Source organism: Pygocentrus nattereri, chromosome 19, assembly GCF_015220715.1.
Source record: "Pygocentrus nattereri isolate fPygNat1 chromosome 19, fPygNat1.pri, whole genome shotgun sequence".
Lineage (NCBI taxonomy): Eukaryota > Metazoa > Chordata > Actinopteri > Characiformes > Serrasalmidae > Pygocentrus > Pygocentrus nattereri.
The window spans coordinates 14,860,978-14,874,096 of record NC_051229.1 but is presented as its reverse complement, the minus strand read 5'-3'; the positions used below and the strand labels follow the sequence as shown (position 1 = coordinate 14,874,096).

Below are 13,119 nucleotides of genomic sequence, written 5' to 3'. Positions count from 1 at the left end.
CCACGCAGACACCGTGGAGAACATGCAAACTCCAAACAGAGAGGACCCTGGTCGCCCGGCCGGGGAATTGAACCCAGGCCCTCCTCGCTGGTTATAATTTAACTGTTGGGAGATCTGATTTGTGCATGGGTTACTGAATGGAGCACTGGCTAGCAATCAAAGGAGCTGCCTTTCCAACTGCAGCTGTCAGGGCGGCTGCAAGCTCAGGCCCAACCAATGTGGCTAACTCTGCTGCCAGTCCTACAGGTGCTGCGGGGGCCATAAAACCCAAAACCATAGGTGCAAACCCAAACCCAAACCCAGCCCCTCCCATAAAAATAACAAGGTACTTCAGGATGCTGAAATAAAAAGGATCTTGATACCATCTGCTTCCATCATCCTTTGAAGCCTTTTCCTTCTCTGCTTCCTCTACTCTCTGCTCTTCCTCTTGGATCCACACATCCAGTTCGTTCCTTTCTTCTTCAGCTTCCATTGTCCTCTTTTCTTCTTCTTCATCTAGATTTACAAAGTTTTCCTTTTCTCGTTGAAGAGATTCTTCGAGACGTTTCAGTCTGCGTGGATCTGAACTTGGGCTTTCGCTTTCTTTTACTAGCTCCTCTATTATCTGACAAATCTTGGTTTGGACGTGCTGTCTGCGTCTTTCTATTTCCTGCCTGTCCTTCTCTAAGGCTTTAGAAATTTTCTCCCTGCGATCCTCTCCCTTCTGCCTTACTGACTGCTTGGCTCTCTTAATTGATTCAGCTGTCACTGCCTCTTGTTTCAGCTTCAGAGCTGCCATTGCCTCATTCACAATCTGCGTTCCCTGGTTGGTGAAGTGGCGGTACTTGTTCTGTTCTAGTAATTCATGCAGCTTCCTCAGAAGCTGTGTGACCTGATCTTGGCTCTCCGGGTCGTCATTGTTAAAGACCAAGAAGCGGCTGCCAAATTGTTCAACAAGTTTCTGGATTCTGTTGTCCTGCTCTGATATGAACTGCTCAAAGGACTTCCCTTCCTTTTTCAGCAGATCTGCATGGGTGAATATGATGATAGTGTGGTCAGCCATGTTCTGGAAAGTTTTCTGAATCATTTCAACAGTCTGCTGCTGTTCACCTGTGAAGCGAGTGATTGGTATGATGAGCAGAAATGCATGGGGTCCAGGCGAACACATGGCCAGACACCTTATTACTTCTGTTTCTACTTCCTTTTGGTTTTGGGAGGTGTCAAACCAGCCAGGGGTGTCAATAAGTGCAAGACTTTGCCCCTGGACTACGGCACTTTCTTTCTTGCATTCTTTCGTCACTGAGCTCATGCTCAGTTGAGATTTGAAACATTTTTCACCCAAGATGGTGTTTCCTGTAGCACTCTTCCCTGCCCCTGTCCTGCCCACCAGCACCAACCGCAGCTGAGTTGGCACAGCTGAGTTTGGGTGGGATTGGGCAAAGCCAGCTAGGCTGTATGAGCTCATTGCTGATCCAGTGATTTGGTGAGGGCCAATCTGGGTAGACAATTGCTCAGTTTTAGTGGTATTCCTCTTTGAAGGTACCATGGAGAAATTCTCAGCCTGAGAAACATTTATCTCTGGATGCTTTGAAGGAACTATCTTGTCAGATGGCACTGAAGTCCCTGTCTGAGGTTGGTTTCTGGAACTCCCTGGTTTTGGGTGCCTACGAAGATGCTCTCTACCTGATGAAAAACAATGTAATACATAGATCATGCATAACCAATAAGGAAAAAGCAGTACATGTATTGGTAGTGACAATTACAAGGTAATTTCGAACATAACTTAAAAATGCTAACCCATACATGACTAACAAACACAGCTTTGAACAGCTATACGCACATAAACTCTAACTGTATCACACAGTACATTATTGTATGTCAAAATCTGGTCAAGGTCAAGTAACCTTCAAGAAAACCAAAAAAAGGCAAATAGAGTCAACCAGAAATTGTAAAATTCAACACAAACATTCAAGGTTGGTACAATGGACCCAAACCTAAAGTTAACTTTATGGGATTATGACTGATGAAACAAAAGAAAGGGAAGAGCTAGTTTATAACAAACCACTGTGGATGATGGGAAGCTCCGCCTTCCAGTTGGATTCATGTCTGCTAATATGACATTTCAATTCATAGGCTATCAGTGAGTCAATCAAGGCCAGTTATTGAAACCTTAAAATATGACTCTACTAAATAAGAGGTACCCAGTTTCACTCACTCAGAAAGGAGAAACTGTTGAACACAGTATATTTACCTTCGTATAGCCAAGAAAGGTGTTTTAAGCAGCGTATGTGACGTTTGTAACGGCCAGTACTTAGTAATGTGTACACTGTCCCTTTAAGAGCCCTTATGCTAAGTGCGCAGGCGTGGGTGTGTAGCCGTGCTGAGAGCAGAGACAGTGCTAGTGTGTGTGTCGTGCTGTAACACTGACACCACTGGACCCAGCTCTTTATTTTCTTTTATTTCTGTAAGTAACGCTGCCCATAAGCTTTGGGAGCTATTAGTTCATGTATGAACTAATAAACAAGTGGAATACCGCCAGAGTGAGTACGAGCATTCCGGCTCCGAAGCGTTACACATTACACAAATGATTAGCATTTATTTATTTCATTATTTATTTTCCCTTCCCTAGTTTATCACATAGAATGTGTAATGTAGTGCTACAATGAGGCCAGAGATAATAATATGTCAATATTAGCCTAACTGGCACATCAGATCGCTGACGCACGTCCTCTGCTCTGGTTCTGGGCGAACTTTATGCAAATTATCTGAGCGGCGACCAATCAGATTGTTGATATGTGGAGCGTACTCTTCTGTCACACCCACTGGCACCAGGTGACATATTAACACTGAAAGGCACACAGAGCGGGAGATAAAACGGCTGTAAAGCGTTATTATAACGATACATGATTGTTGTAAAGTATAAAAACCTATATAGGCTGATGATGCTTTGGGGCGTGTTGCTGAAATTAGGGCAGGTTGAGGTTCGTAGAGAAAGTCTATGTTACGGGCCTGTTCTCAGACAGTTATTTGGACCTTAACCTGTGTGTATTTGTGGAAGTGCCGCCAAAGCAGCCAGTTTCGCTCTAAAATCACAAATAAAAATATGGTGTTCTCTTAAACAAAGCAGGGTAATGAAAATATAAAAATACAACCTCCACTCTAAAACAAGCACACTTGGGTCTATACCACGCTCAAGTTATTATAAAGCTCAGTACTTTTATTATTGCTATTGTTTTTTATTTTAAATCAGGGCATGATGAAGGACCCTCAGCATAACTGTATAACTGTTGAAAGATTTTAGGTTTCACACAATCGAATCAGTGAATGTTAACATTGGGGTTTACAGTGAGGTCTATGCACTTCTAAACAGAAGTAGAATAATTATAAATATAACCGAAGTTATCGTTATTCTTTTTTTTTTTTACAATATTTAAAAACTATATATTTTAAAACTATACGTACCTTTAAAAGATGAGTCCATTAAGCCCAACAGAAAGCCTGTAACGTTTTCTGTGCTGCAGAATGAAAGCCTGGTGAAGTGGTGGTGTCCTTAGCACTGAGTTTTCCTTGGAAAACGAAACTTTGTGAAGATGGGCTCAGCCCACCAAGCCCCCCCTCCCCTCACCCATAGTATCTGGCTGCAGACATGCGCATAAATTCAGCAAAAAACAGTAATTATGTTTTTCTCTGTAGAGGATGTGTTAAAATCAACAAAACATGTCATTTGACCAGTGGGTGCCCCAACTATTTCATACAACTGTATTTTGTTCATGTGGAAATGAGGTACACAATGTAAATGCTGTCCATCACTTTGCTGAGTGCAGCAGCCCTAGAAGAGTGACAGTGATGAAATGTGTTGTTGTTTAGCATGCTATCTGAACTCTGAGTCTGACTATTAGTGTTTCAGCAAGAAATGGAAGTTCCTTCAGCTGCTAATATGTTTTCAAAGGCCCAGAAAGAGTGTGTAGACTATCATCATTTGGCTAACCTATACAATATATTACAGCTAATAAACTCAATTCACATTTTTCACTTCTTTTTTTTAGCATTTTTATTGTATTTTTTCATGTTGTTTGACACTTCAGTCTGAGCCATAAAGTCATGGTAACTACTTACTTATGAAAGCTTGCAATTCATAAAATTACAATACATGGACAAACATTACAGTTAGGAATGTTTGTTCCTTTTACTTTAAAGATGCCATCTTGGAGATACAAGGTTTTGTTATCACAGCGACAACAGAAATAATTATATACAATGAAGAGAAATGTACAACTAAATAAATAAAACAGGAAAAACATGCAGTTCAATAATCCATTTATTGGACTATACTGTATTTACAAAGAATGCAAAACCTACTAGCAATGTACTTGCTAAATGCAAATACAAAGAAACAGACAAACTTGATTATTTGAGTGAGTACATGATAAGAATATGTAGCATTCAGAAATATATTTCCTAGGATATTGTTTGTTTACAGAAAAAGGTTTTAAGGATTATTGTACTAAGAAGTTCAATGGTACGTTTTCTCACACCTTATATAAATTAAAAGGCTAGGAGTGAAAGCAGTAAGCTGGCTGTTTCATGTTAACATATACTATAAACAAAGAAAAGATGTGTTAAGAGGTGATGATGGATTTGCTTTTCTGACTTCTTTTGCCTTCAGTAACTGTCTGATGTAAAACACCCCTCTGTTCAGCTCAAATACAATGTCTTTAATATAATAGTTTTTTTATTTGTTTTTTTTATCTAATTGGCAATTAGTTCAAGTATTGTACTGTAAGCAGGTGACAAATAATACTGATTACAGATTTCCAAGACCCTAAAGGAATGCTCTGGCATTTTTCAACCTGATCTTAATTTTCTGCATCTGTATTGTGCTGTTGATTACCACTGAAATCCCTGTTGATTCAAAACTCACTTATATTAAAAGCTTTTGCAGAGTAGCAAAATATTGTTAATAAGAGTAAATACAGAATATGTGACCATAATGATGCAGCTTCAAAACTACTTGCAGTGTAACAATACAGGTTTTAGGGTGAGAAAGACGGGGAGAATGTCTTACCAAAGCTGTTTTTCCCAACATTTCATCACTAAAGTGTTTTCAAAAAATTCTTGTGGAAAACCAGCCTTATCTTAAAAAAATATATTATGAAGATTAACAGCTTAGTATTCAACAAAGCTGTAGCATTCTACTTAAAAATATCCATCCATCCATCCATTTTCTAAGCCGCTTCTCCGTCAGGGTCGCGGGGGATGCTGGAGCCTATCCCAGCAGTCTTCGGGCAAAAGGCAGGATACACCCTGGACAGGTCGCCAGTCCATCGCAGGGCAGACAGTCACTCACACCTAGGGGCAATTTAGCATGAGCATGTCCAATTGGCCTGACTGCATGTATTTTCGGACTGTGGGAGGAAACCGGAGAACCCGGAGGAAACCCACGCAGACACGGTGGAGAACATGCAAACTCCAAACAGAGAGGACCCTGGTCGCCCGGCCGGGGAATTGAACCCAGGCCCTCCTCGCTGGGAGGCGACAGTGCTACCCACCACGCCACCGTGCCGCCCTACTTAAAAATATGTGTACTGCATATATTTTTGCTGATGGAATTCAACAACCGTTCAGCATCTTCTACTGTAAGTGTAGTATTGATGGTTATAATTTAACTGTTGGGAGATCTGATTTGTGCATGGGTTACTGAATGGAGCACTGGCTAGCAATCAAAGGAGCTGCCTTTCCAACTGCAGCTGTCAGGGCGGCTGCAAGCTCAGGCCCAACCAATGTGGCTAACTCTGCTGCCAGTCCTACAGGTGCTGCGGGGGCCATAAAACCCAAAACCATAGGTGCAAACCCAAACCCAAACCCAGCCCCTCCCATAAAAATAACAAGGTACTTCAGGATGCTGAAATAAAAAGGATCTTGATACCATCTGCTTCCATCATCCTTTGAAGCCTTTTCCTTCTCTGCTTCCTCTACTCTCTGCTCTTCCTCTTGGATCCACACATCCAGTTCGTTCCTTTCTTCTTCAGCTTCCATTATCCTCTTTTCTTGTTCTTCATCTAGATTTACAAAGTTTTCATTTTCTCGTTGAAGAGATTCTTCGAGACGCTTCAGTCTGCGTGGATCTGAACTTGGGCTTTCGCTTTCTTTTACTAGCTCCTCTATTATCTGACTGATCTTGGTTTGGACGTGCTGTCTGCGTCTTTCTGTTTCCTGCCTGTCCTTCTCTAAGGCTTTAGAGATTTTCTCCCTGCGATCCTCTCCCTTCTGCCTTACTGACTGCTTGGCTCTCTTAATTGATTCAGCTGTCACTGCTTCTTGTTTCAGCTTCAGAGCTGCCATTGCCTCATTCACAATCTGCGTTCCCTGGTTGGTGAAGTGGTGGTACTTGTTCTGTTCTAGTAATTCATGCAGCTTCTTCAGAAGCTGTGTGACCTGATCTTGGCTCTCCGGGTCGTCATTGTTAAAGGCCAAGAAGCGGCTGCCAAATTGTTCAACAAGTTTCTGGATTCTGTTGTCCTGCTCTGATATGAACTGCTCAAAGGACTTCCCTTCCTTTTTCAGCAGATCTGCATGGGTGAATATGATGATAGTGTGGTCAGCCATGTTCTGGAAAGTTTTCTGAATCATTTCAACAGTCTGCTGCTGTTCACCTGTGAAGCGAGTGATTGGTATGATGAGCAGAAATGCATGGGGTCCAGGCGAACACATGGCCAGACACCTTATTACTTCTGTTTCTACTTCCTTTTGGTTTAGGGAGGTGTCAAACCAGCCAGGGGTGTCAATAAGTGCAAGACTTTGCCCCTGGACTACGGCACTTTCTTTCTTGCATTCTTTCGTCACTGAGCTCATGCTCAGTTGAGATTTGAAACATTTTTCACCCAAGATGGTGTTTCCTGTAGCACTCTTCCCTGCCCCTGTCCTGCCCACCAGCACCAACCGCAGCTGAGTTGGCACAGCTGAGTTTGGGTGGGATTGGGCAAAGCCAGCTAGGCTGCATGAGCTCATTGCTGATCCAGTGATTTGGTGAGGGCCAATCTGGGTAGACAATTGCTCAGTTTTAGTGGTATTCCTCTTTGAAGGTACCATGGAGAAATTCTCAGCCTGAGAAACATTTATCTCTGGATGCTTTGAAGGAACTATCTTGTCAGATGGCACTGAAGTCCCTGTCTGAGGTTGGTTTCTGGAACTCCCTGGTTTTGGGTGCCTACGAAGATGCTCTCTACCTGATGAAAAACAATGTAATACATAGATCATGCATAACCAATAAGGAAAAAGCAGTACATGTATTGGTAGTGACAATTACAAGGTAATTTCGAACATAACTTAAAAATGCTAACCCGTACATGACTAACAAACACAGCTTTGAACAGCTATACACACATAAAATCTAACTGCATCACACAGTACATTATATGTCAAAATCTGGTCGAGGTCAAGTAACCTTCAAGAAAACCAAAAAAGGCAAATGGAGTCAACCAGAAATTGTAAAATTCAACACAAACATTCAAGGTTGGTACAATGGACCCAAACCTAAAGTTAACTTTATGGGATTATGACTGATGAAACAAAAGAAAGGGAAGAGCTAGTTAATAACAAACCACTGTGGATGATGGGAAGCTCCGCCTTCCAGTTGGATTCATGTCTGCTAATATGACATTTCAATTCATAGGCTATCAGTGAGTCAATCAAGGCCAGTTATTGAAACCTTAAAATATCCATCCATCCATCCATCCATTATCTTCCGCTTCTCCGGGGTTCGGGTCGCGGGGGCAGCATCCTAAGCAATGAAGCCCAGACCTCCCTTTCCCCAGCCACTTCCACAAGCTCTCCAAGGGGGATTCCGAGGCGCTCCCAGGCCAGCTGGGCGATATAGTCGCGCCAGCGTGTCCTGGGTCTTCCCCGGGGTCTCCTCCCAGGTGGACTCGCCTGTGACACCTCCCGAGGGAGGCGTCCAGGAGGCATCCTAACCAGATGCCCGAACCACCTCAGCTGGCTCCTCTCGACGTGAAGAAGCAGCGGCTCTACTCCGAGTCCCTCCCGGATGACTGAACTTCTCACCCTATCTCTAAGGGAGAGTCCAGACACCCTGCGGAGGAAACTCATTTCGGCCGCTTGTATTCGCGATCTTATTCTTTCGGTCATTACCCAAAGCTCATGACCATAGGTGAGGGTGGGAACGTAGATCGACCGGTAAATCGAGAGCCTTGCCTTATGGCTCAGCTCTTTCTTTACCACAACAGACCGGGAAAGAGCCCGCATCACTGCTGACCCAGCACCAATCCGCCTGTCAATCTCCCGCTCCCTTGTACCATCACTCGTGAACAAGACCCCGAGATACTTGAACTCCTCCACTTGAGGCAAGAGCCTATCCCCGACCCAGAGAGGGCTCTCCACCCTTTTCCGCCTGAGAACCATGGTCTCGGATTTAGAGGTACTGATTCTCATCCCAGCCGCTTCACACTCGGCTGCAAACCGATCCAGCGAAAGCTGAAGTTCGCGGCCTGATGTCCCCAATAGGACCACATCATCTGCAAACAGCAGCGATGTGACCCTGAGGTCACCAAACCGGACACCCTCCATCCCTTGACTGCGCCTAGAAATTCTATCCATAAAAATTATGAATAGAATCGGTGACAAAGGGCAGCCCTGACGGAGTCCAACTCTCACTGGGAACGAGTCTGACTTACTGCCGGCCATGCGAACCAAACTCCTGCTTTGTTTGTACAGGGCCTGAATGGCTCGTAGCAAAGAGCCATGTACCCCGTACTCCCGAAGCACCTCCCACAGAATACCCCGGGGAACACAGTCGAATGCCTTCTCCAGATCCACAAAGCACATGTGGACTGGTTGGGCAAACTCCCATGAACCCTCCAGAATCCTGGAGAGGGTGAAGAGTTGGTCCAGTGTTCCACGACCAGGGCGAAACCCGCACTGTTCCTCCTGGATCCGAGGTTCGACTATAAGCCGGACTCTCTTCTCCAGTACCCCTGCATAGACCTTGCCAGGGAGGCTGAGGAGTGTGATTCCCCTGTAGTTGGAACACACCCTCCGGTCCCCTTTTTTAAAAAGAGGCACCACCACCCCAGTCTGCCAATCCAGTGGCACCGCCCCCGATGTCCACGCAATGTTGAAAAGGCGTGTCAGCCAAGACAGCCCCACAACATCCAGAGCCTTGAGGAACTCAGGGCGGATCTCATCCACCCCTGGAGCCTTGCCACCAAGGAGCTTCTTAACTACCTTAGCGACTTCGGCCTCAGTAATGGACAAGCCTATTCCCATGTCCCCAGACTCAGCCTCCTCACTGGAGAACGTGTCGGTGGGATTGAGAAGGTCCTCAAAGTACTCCTTCCACCGCCCAATGACGTCTTCAGTCGAAGTCAGCAGCACACCATCTCCACTATATACAGTGCTAGTGGCACACTGCTTTCCCCTTCTGAGTCGCCTGACGGTTTGCCAGAATCTTTTCGGAGCCGACTTAAAGTCACTTTCCAAGGCCTCACCAAACTCCTCCCATACACGGGTTTTTGCCTTGGCGACAACTGAAGCCGCAGATCGCTTGGCCTGTCGATACCTGCCAGCTGCCTCTGGTGTCCCACAGGCCAACCATGCCCGGTAGGACTCCTTCTTCAGCTTGATGGCATCTCTCACCTGGGGTGTCCACCACCGGGTTCGAGGATTACCGCCCCGACAGGCACCAACTACCTTACGGCCACAGCTACAGTCAGCCGCTTCAGCAATGGAGGAACGGAACATGGCCCATTCTGAGTCAATGTCCCCCACCTCCCCCGATATCTGGTCAAAGTTCTGACGGAGGTGTGAGTTGAAGATCAATCTGACAGGTTCTTCTGCTAGACGTTCCCAGCAAACCCTCACTATACGTTTGGGCTTGCCTGGTCTGACCGGCATCTTCCCCCACCACCTGATCCAACTCACCACCAGGTGGTGATCAGTTGACAGCTCAGCTCCTCTCTTTACCCGAGTGTCCAAAACACATGGCCGCAAGTCCGATGACACGACTACAAAGTCAATCATTGAACTGCGGCCTAGGGTGTCCTGGTGCCATGTGCACTTATGGACATCCTTGTGTTCAAACATGGTGTTCGTGATGGACAAACTGTGGTTTGCGCAGAAGTCCAAAAACTGAACACCACTCGGGTTCAGATCAGAGAGGCCATTCCTCCCAATCACACCCCTCCAGGTCTCACTGTCATTGCCCACGTGAGCATTGAAGTCCCCCAGTAGGACAATAGAGTCTCCAGGAGGAGCACCTTCAAGCACCCTTCCCAAGGACTCTAAGAAGGCTGGGTACTCTGAACTGCTGTTCGGTGCATAAGCACAGACAACAGTCAGGACCCGTTCCCCAACCCGAAGGCGTAGGGAAGCTACCCTCTCGTCCACCGGAGAAAACCCCAACATACAGGCACCGAGTCGAGGGACTATGAGAAAGCCCACACCTGCCCGCCGCCTCTCACCATGGGCAACTCCAGAAAAGAATAAAGTCCAGCCCCTCTCAAGGAGATTGGACCCAGATCCCAAGCTGTGTGTTGAGGTGAGCCCGACTATATCTAGCCGGTATCTCTCAACCTCGCGCACCAACTCAGGCTCTTTCCCCGCCAGTGAGGTAACGTTCCAAGTTCCAAAAGCCAATTTCAGCAACCGAGGATCAGAACGCCAAGGCCCACGCCTTTGGACACTGCCCGATCCACAACGCACCGAACCCCTACTACTGCCCCTCCCATTGGTGGTGGGTCGATGGGAGGGGGGACTCATGTAACTCCTTCGGGCTGGGCCCGGCCATGAGTAAATGCCCGGCCACCAGACGCTCGCTGGCGAGCCCCTCCCCCAGGCCTGGCTCCAGGGTGGGGCCCCGGTAACCCTGTTCCGGGCAGGGTACACAAGTCCTGCTTTTGTGTCTTCATAGGGGTTATTATGGATCACACTTTGTCTGACCTGTCACCTAGGACCAGTTTGCCATGGGAGACCCTACCAGGAGCTTTTGCTCCAGACAACATAGCTCCTAAGATCATTCAAGCACGCAAACCCCTCCACCACGATAAGGTGGTGATCCAAGGAGAGGACCTTAAAATATGACTCTACTAAATAAGAGGTACCCAGTTTCACTCACTCAGAAAGGAGAAACTGTTGAACACAGTATATTTACCTTCGTATAGCCAAGAAAGGTGTTTTAAGCAGCGTATGTGACGTTTGTAACGGCCAGTACTTAGTAATGTGTACACTGTCCCTTTAAGAGCCCTTATGCTAAGTGCGCAGGCGTGGGTGTGTAGCCGTGCTGAGAGCAGAGACAGTGCTAGTGTGTGTGTCGTGCTGTAACACTGACACCAGTGGACCCAGCTCTTTATTTTCTTTTATTTCTGTAAGTAACGCTGCCCATAAGCTTTGGGAGCTATTAGTTCATGTATGAACTAATAAACAAGTGGAATACCGCCAGAGTGAGTACGAGTGTTTGAATCGCGCCTGCTCCATGTGCCTTCACCTGCCCCAAAGCTCACCATCTGGGTCGGAGCTGGGAAACTGAGCGATTCCGGCTCCGAAGCGTTACACGTTACACAAATGATTAGCATTTATTTATTTCATTATTTATTTTTCCTAGTTTATCACACAGAATGTGTAATGTAGTGCTACAGGCCAGAGATAATAATATGTCAATATTAGCCTAACTGGCATATCAAATCGCTGACGCACGTCCTCTGCTCTGGTTCTGGGCGAACTTTATGCAAATTATCTGAGCGGCGACCAATCAGATTGTTGATATGTGGCACGTAGTCTTCTGTCACACCCACTGGCACCAGGTGACATATTAACACTGAAAGGCACACAGAGCGGGAGGTAAAACGGCTGTAAACGTTATTATAACAATACATGATTGTTGTAAAGTATAAAAACCTATATAGGCTGATGATGCTTTGGGGCGTGTTGCTGAAATTAGGGCAGGTTGAGGTTCGTAGAGAAAGTCTATGTTACGGGCCTGTTCTCAGACAGTTATTTGGACCTTAACCTGTGTGTGTTTGTGGAAGTGCCGCCAAAGCAGCCAGTTTCGCTCTAAAATCACAAATAAAAATATGGTGTTCTCTTAAACAAAGCAGGGTAATGAAAATATAAAAATACAACCTCCACTCTAAAACAAGCACACTTGGGTCTATACCACGCTCAAGTTATTATAAAGCTCAGTACTTTTATTATTGCTATTGTTTTTTTTTTTTAAATCAGGGCATGATGAAGGACCCTCAGCATAACTGTATAACTGTTGAAAGATTTTAGGTTTCACACAATCGAATCAGTGAATGTTAACATTGGGGTTTACAGTGAGGTCTATGCACTTCTAAACAGAAGTAGAATAATTATAAATATAACCGAAGTTATCGTTGTTCTTTTTATTTATTTATTTTACAATATTTAAAAACTATATATTTTAAAACTATACGTACCTTTAAAAGACGAGTCCATTAAGCCCAAAAGAAAGCCTGTAACGTTTTCTGTGCTGCAGAATGAAAGCCTGGTGAAGTCCTGGTGGTGTCCTTAGCACTGAGTTTTCCTTGGAAAACGAAACTTTGTGAAGATGGGCTCAGCCCACCGAGCCCCCTCCCCTCACCCATAGTATCTGGCTGCAGACATGCGCGCTCGGCCCTGTGACACGGGTTTCCTTCTGTTGACGTCTTTCTGACAGAGGGGCGAAAATAAGTGGGATTTTGTCGAGGGCTGCTGTATTATTTGAATGTCAGAGCTGAATTTAAGCCATTTTCTGTTAACGCCGCAACAAGCACAGTGTTTGCTGCGAGGAGGAGCGCGGTTTGTTAGCACTACTTCTGGATCAGTCGAGGGAACGCTCACAAAAATGAAGCCTGACATAAAACTTAATTACTCTCTTCATCAGCGTTCATCTATTCTGTTAAGACTCTCTGAAGGTGTGGTAAAGAGGTGCCCCTGAGAAACATCGAAAGCATAAATCACCTACATCTTGTGCTTTTAGTGTTGTATCCTCACGTTGGTGGGCTTTATTGGCACAAATCCAGCCTCCCTAAGTGTAGGGCTACTGTCACAAACACACTATTTCACATTGTACTTATAAAACATTTATATTCAATTCCAGAAAATATTTCCTGACATTAAAAGTTTCTA

The 13,119-nt window shown here is 45.3% G+C and overlaps 2 protein-coding genes across 2 annotated transcripts; both read right to left on the bottom strand.

Moving 5' to 3' along the window:
- Positions 1–5,273, bottom strand: LOC108427092 (GTPase IMAP family member 4). Its single transcript, XM_037531189.1, has 2 exons — positions 3,442–5,273; positions 1–1,662 (listed from the first exon to the last, which is right to left on the bottom strand). The coding sequence occupies exons 1-2, from the start codon at positions 3,458–3,460 to the stop codon at positions 131–133; spliced, it is 1,551 nt and encodes a 516-aa protein (XP_037387086.1). The 5' UTR covers positions 3,461–5,273; the 3' UTR covers positions 1–130.
- A 166-nt stretch (positions 5,274–5,439) lies between these two features.
- On the bottom strand, positions 5,440–12,555 carry LOC119261617 (immune-associated nucleotide-binding protein 9-like). The gene is made up of 2 exons (XM_037531188.1): positions 12,429–12,555; positions 5,440–7,205 (listed from the first exon to the last, which is right to left on the bottom strand). The coding sequence occupies exons 1-2, from the start codon at positions 12,445–12,447 to the stop codon at positions 5,674–5,676; spliced, it is 1,551 nt and encodes a 516-aa protein (XP_037387085.1). The 5' UTR covers positions 12,448–12,555; the 3' UTR covers positions 5,440–5,673.
- Positions 12,556–13,119: the final 564 nt, after the last annotated feature.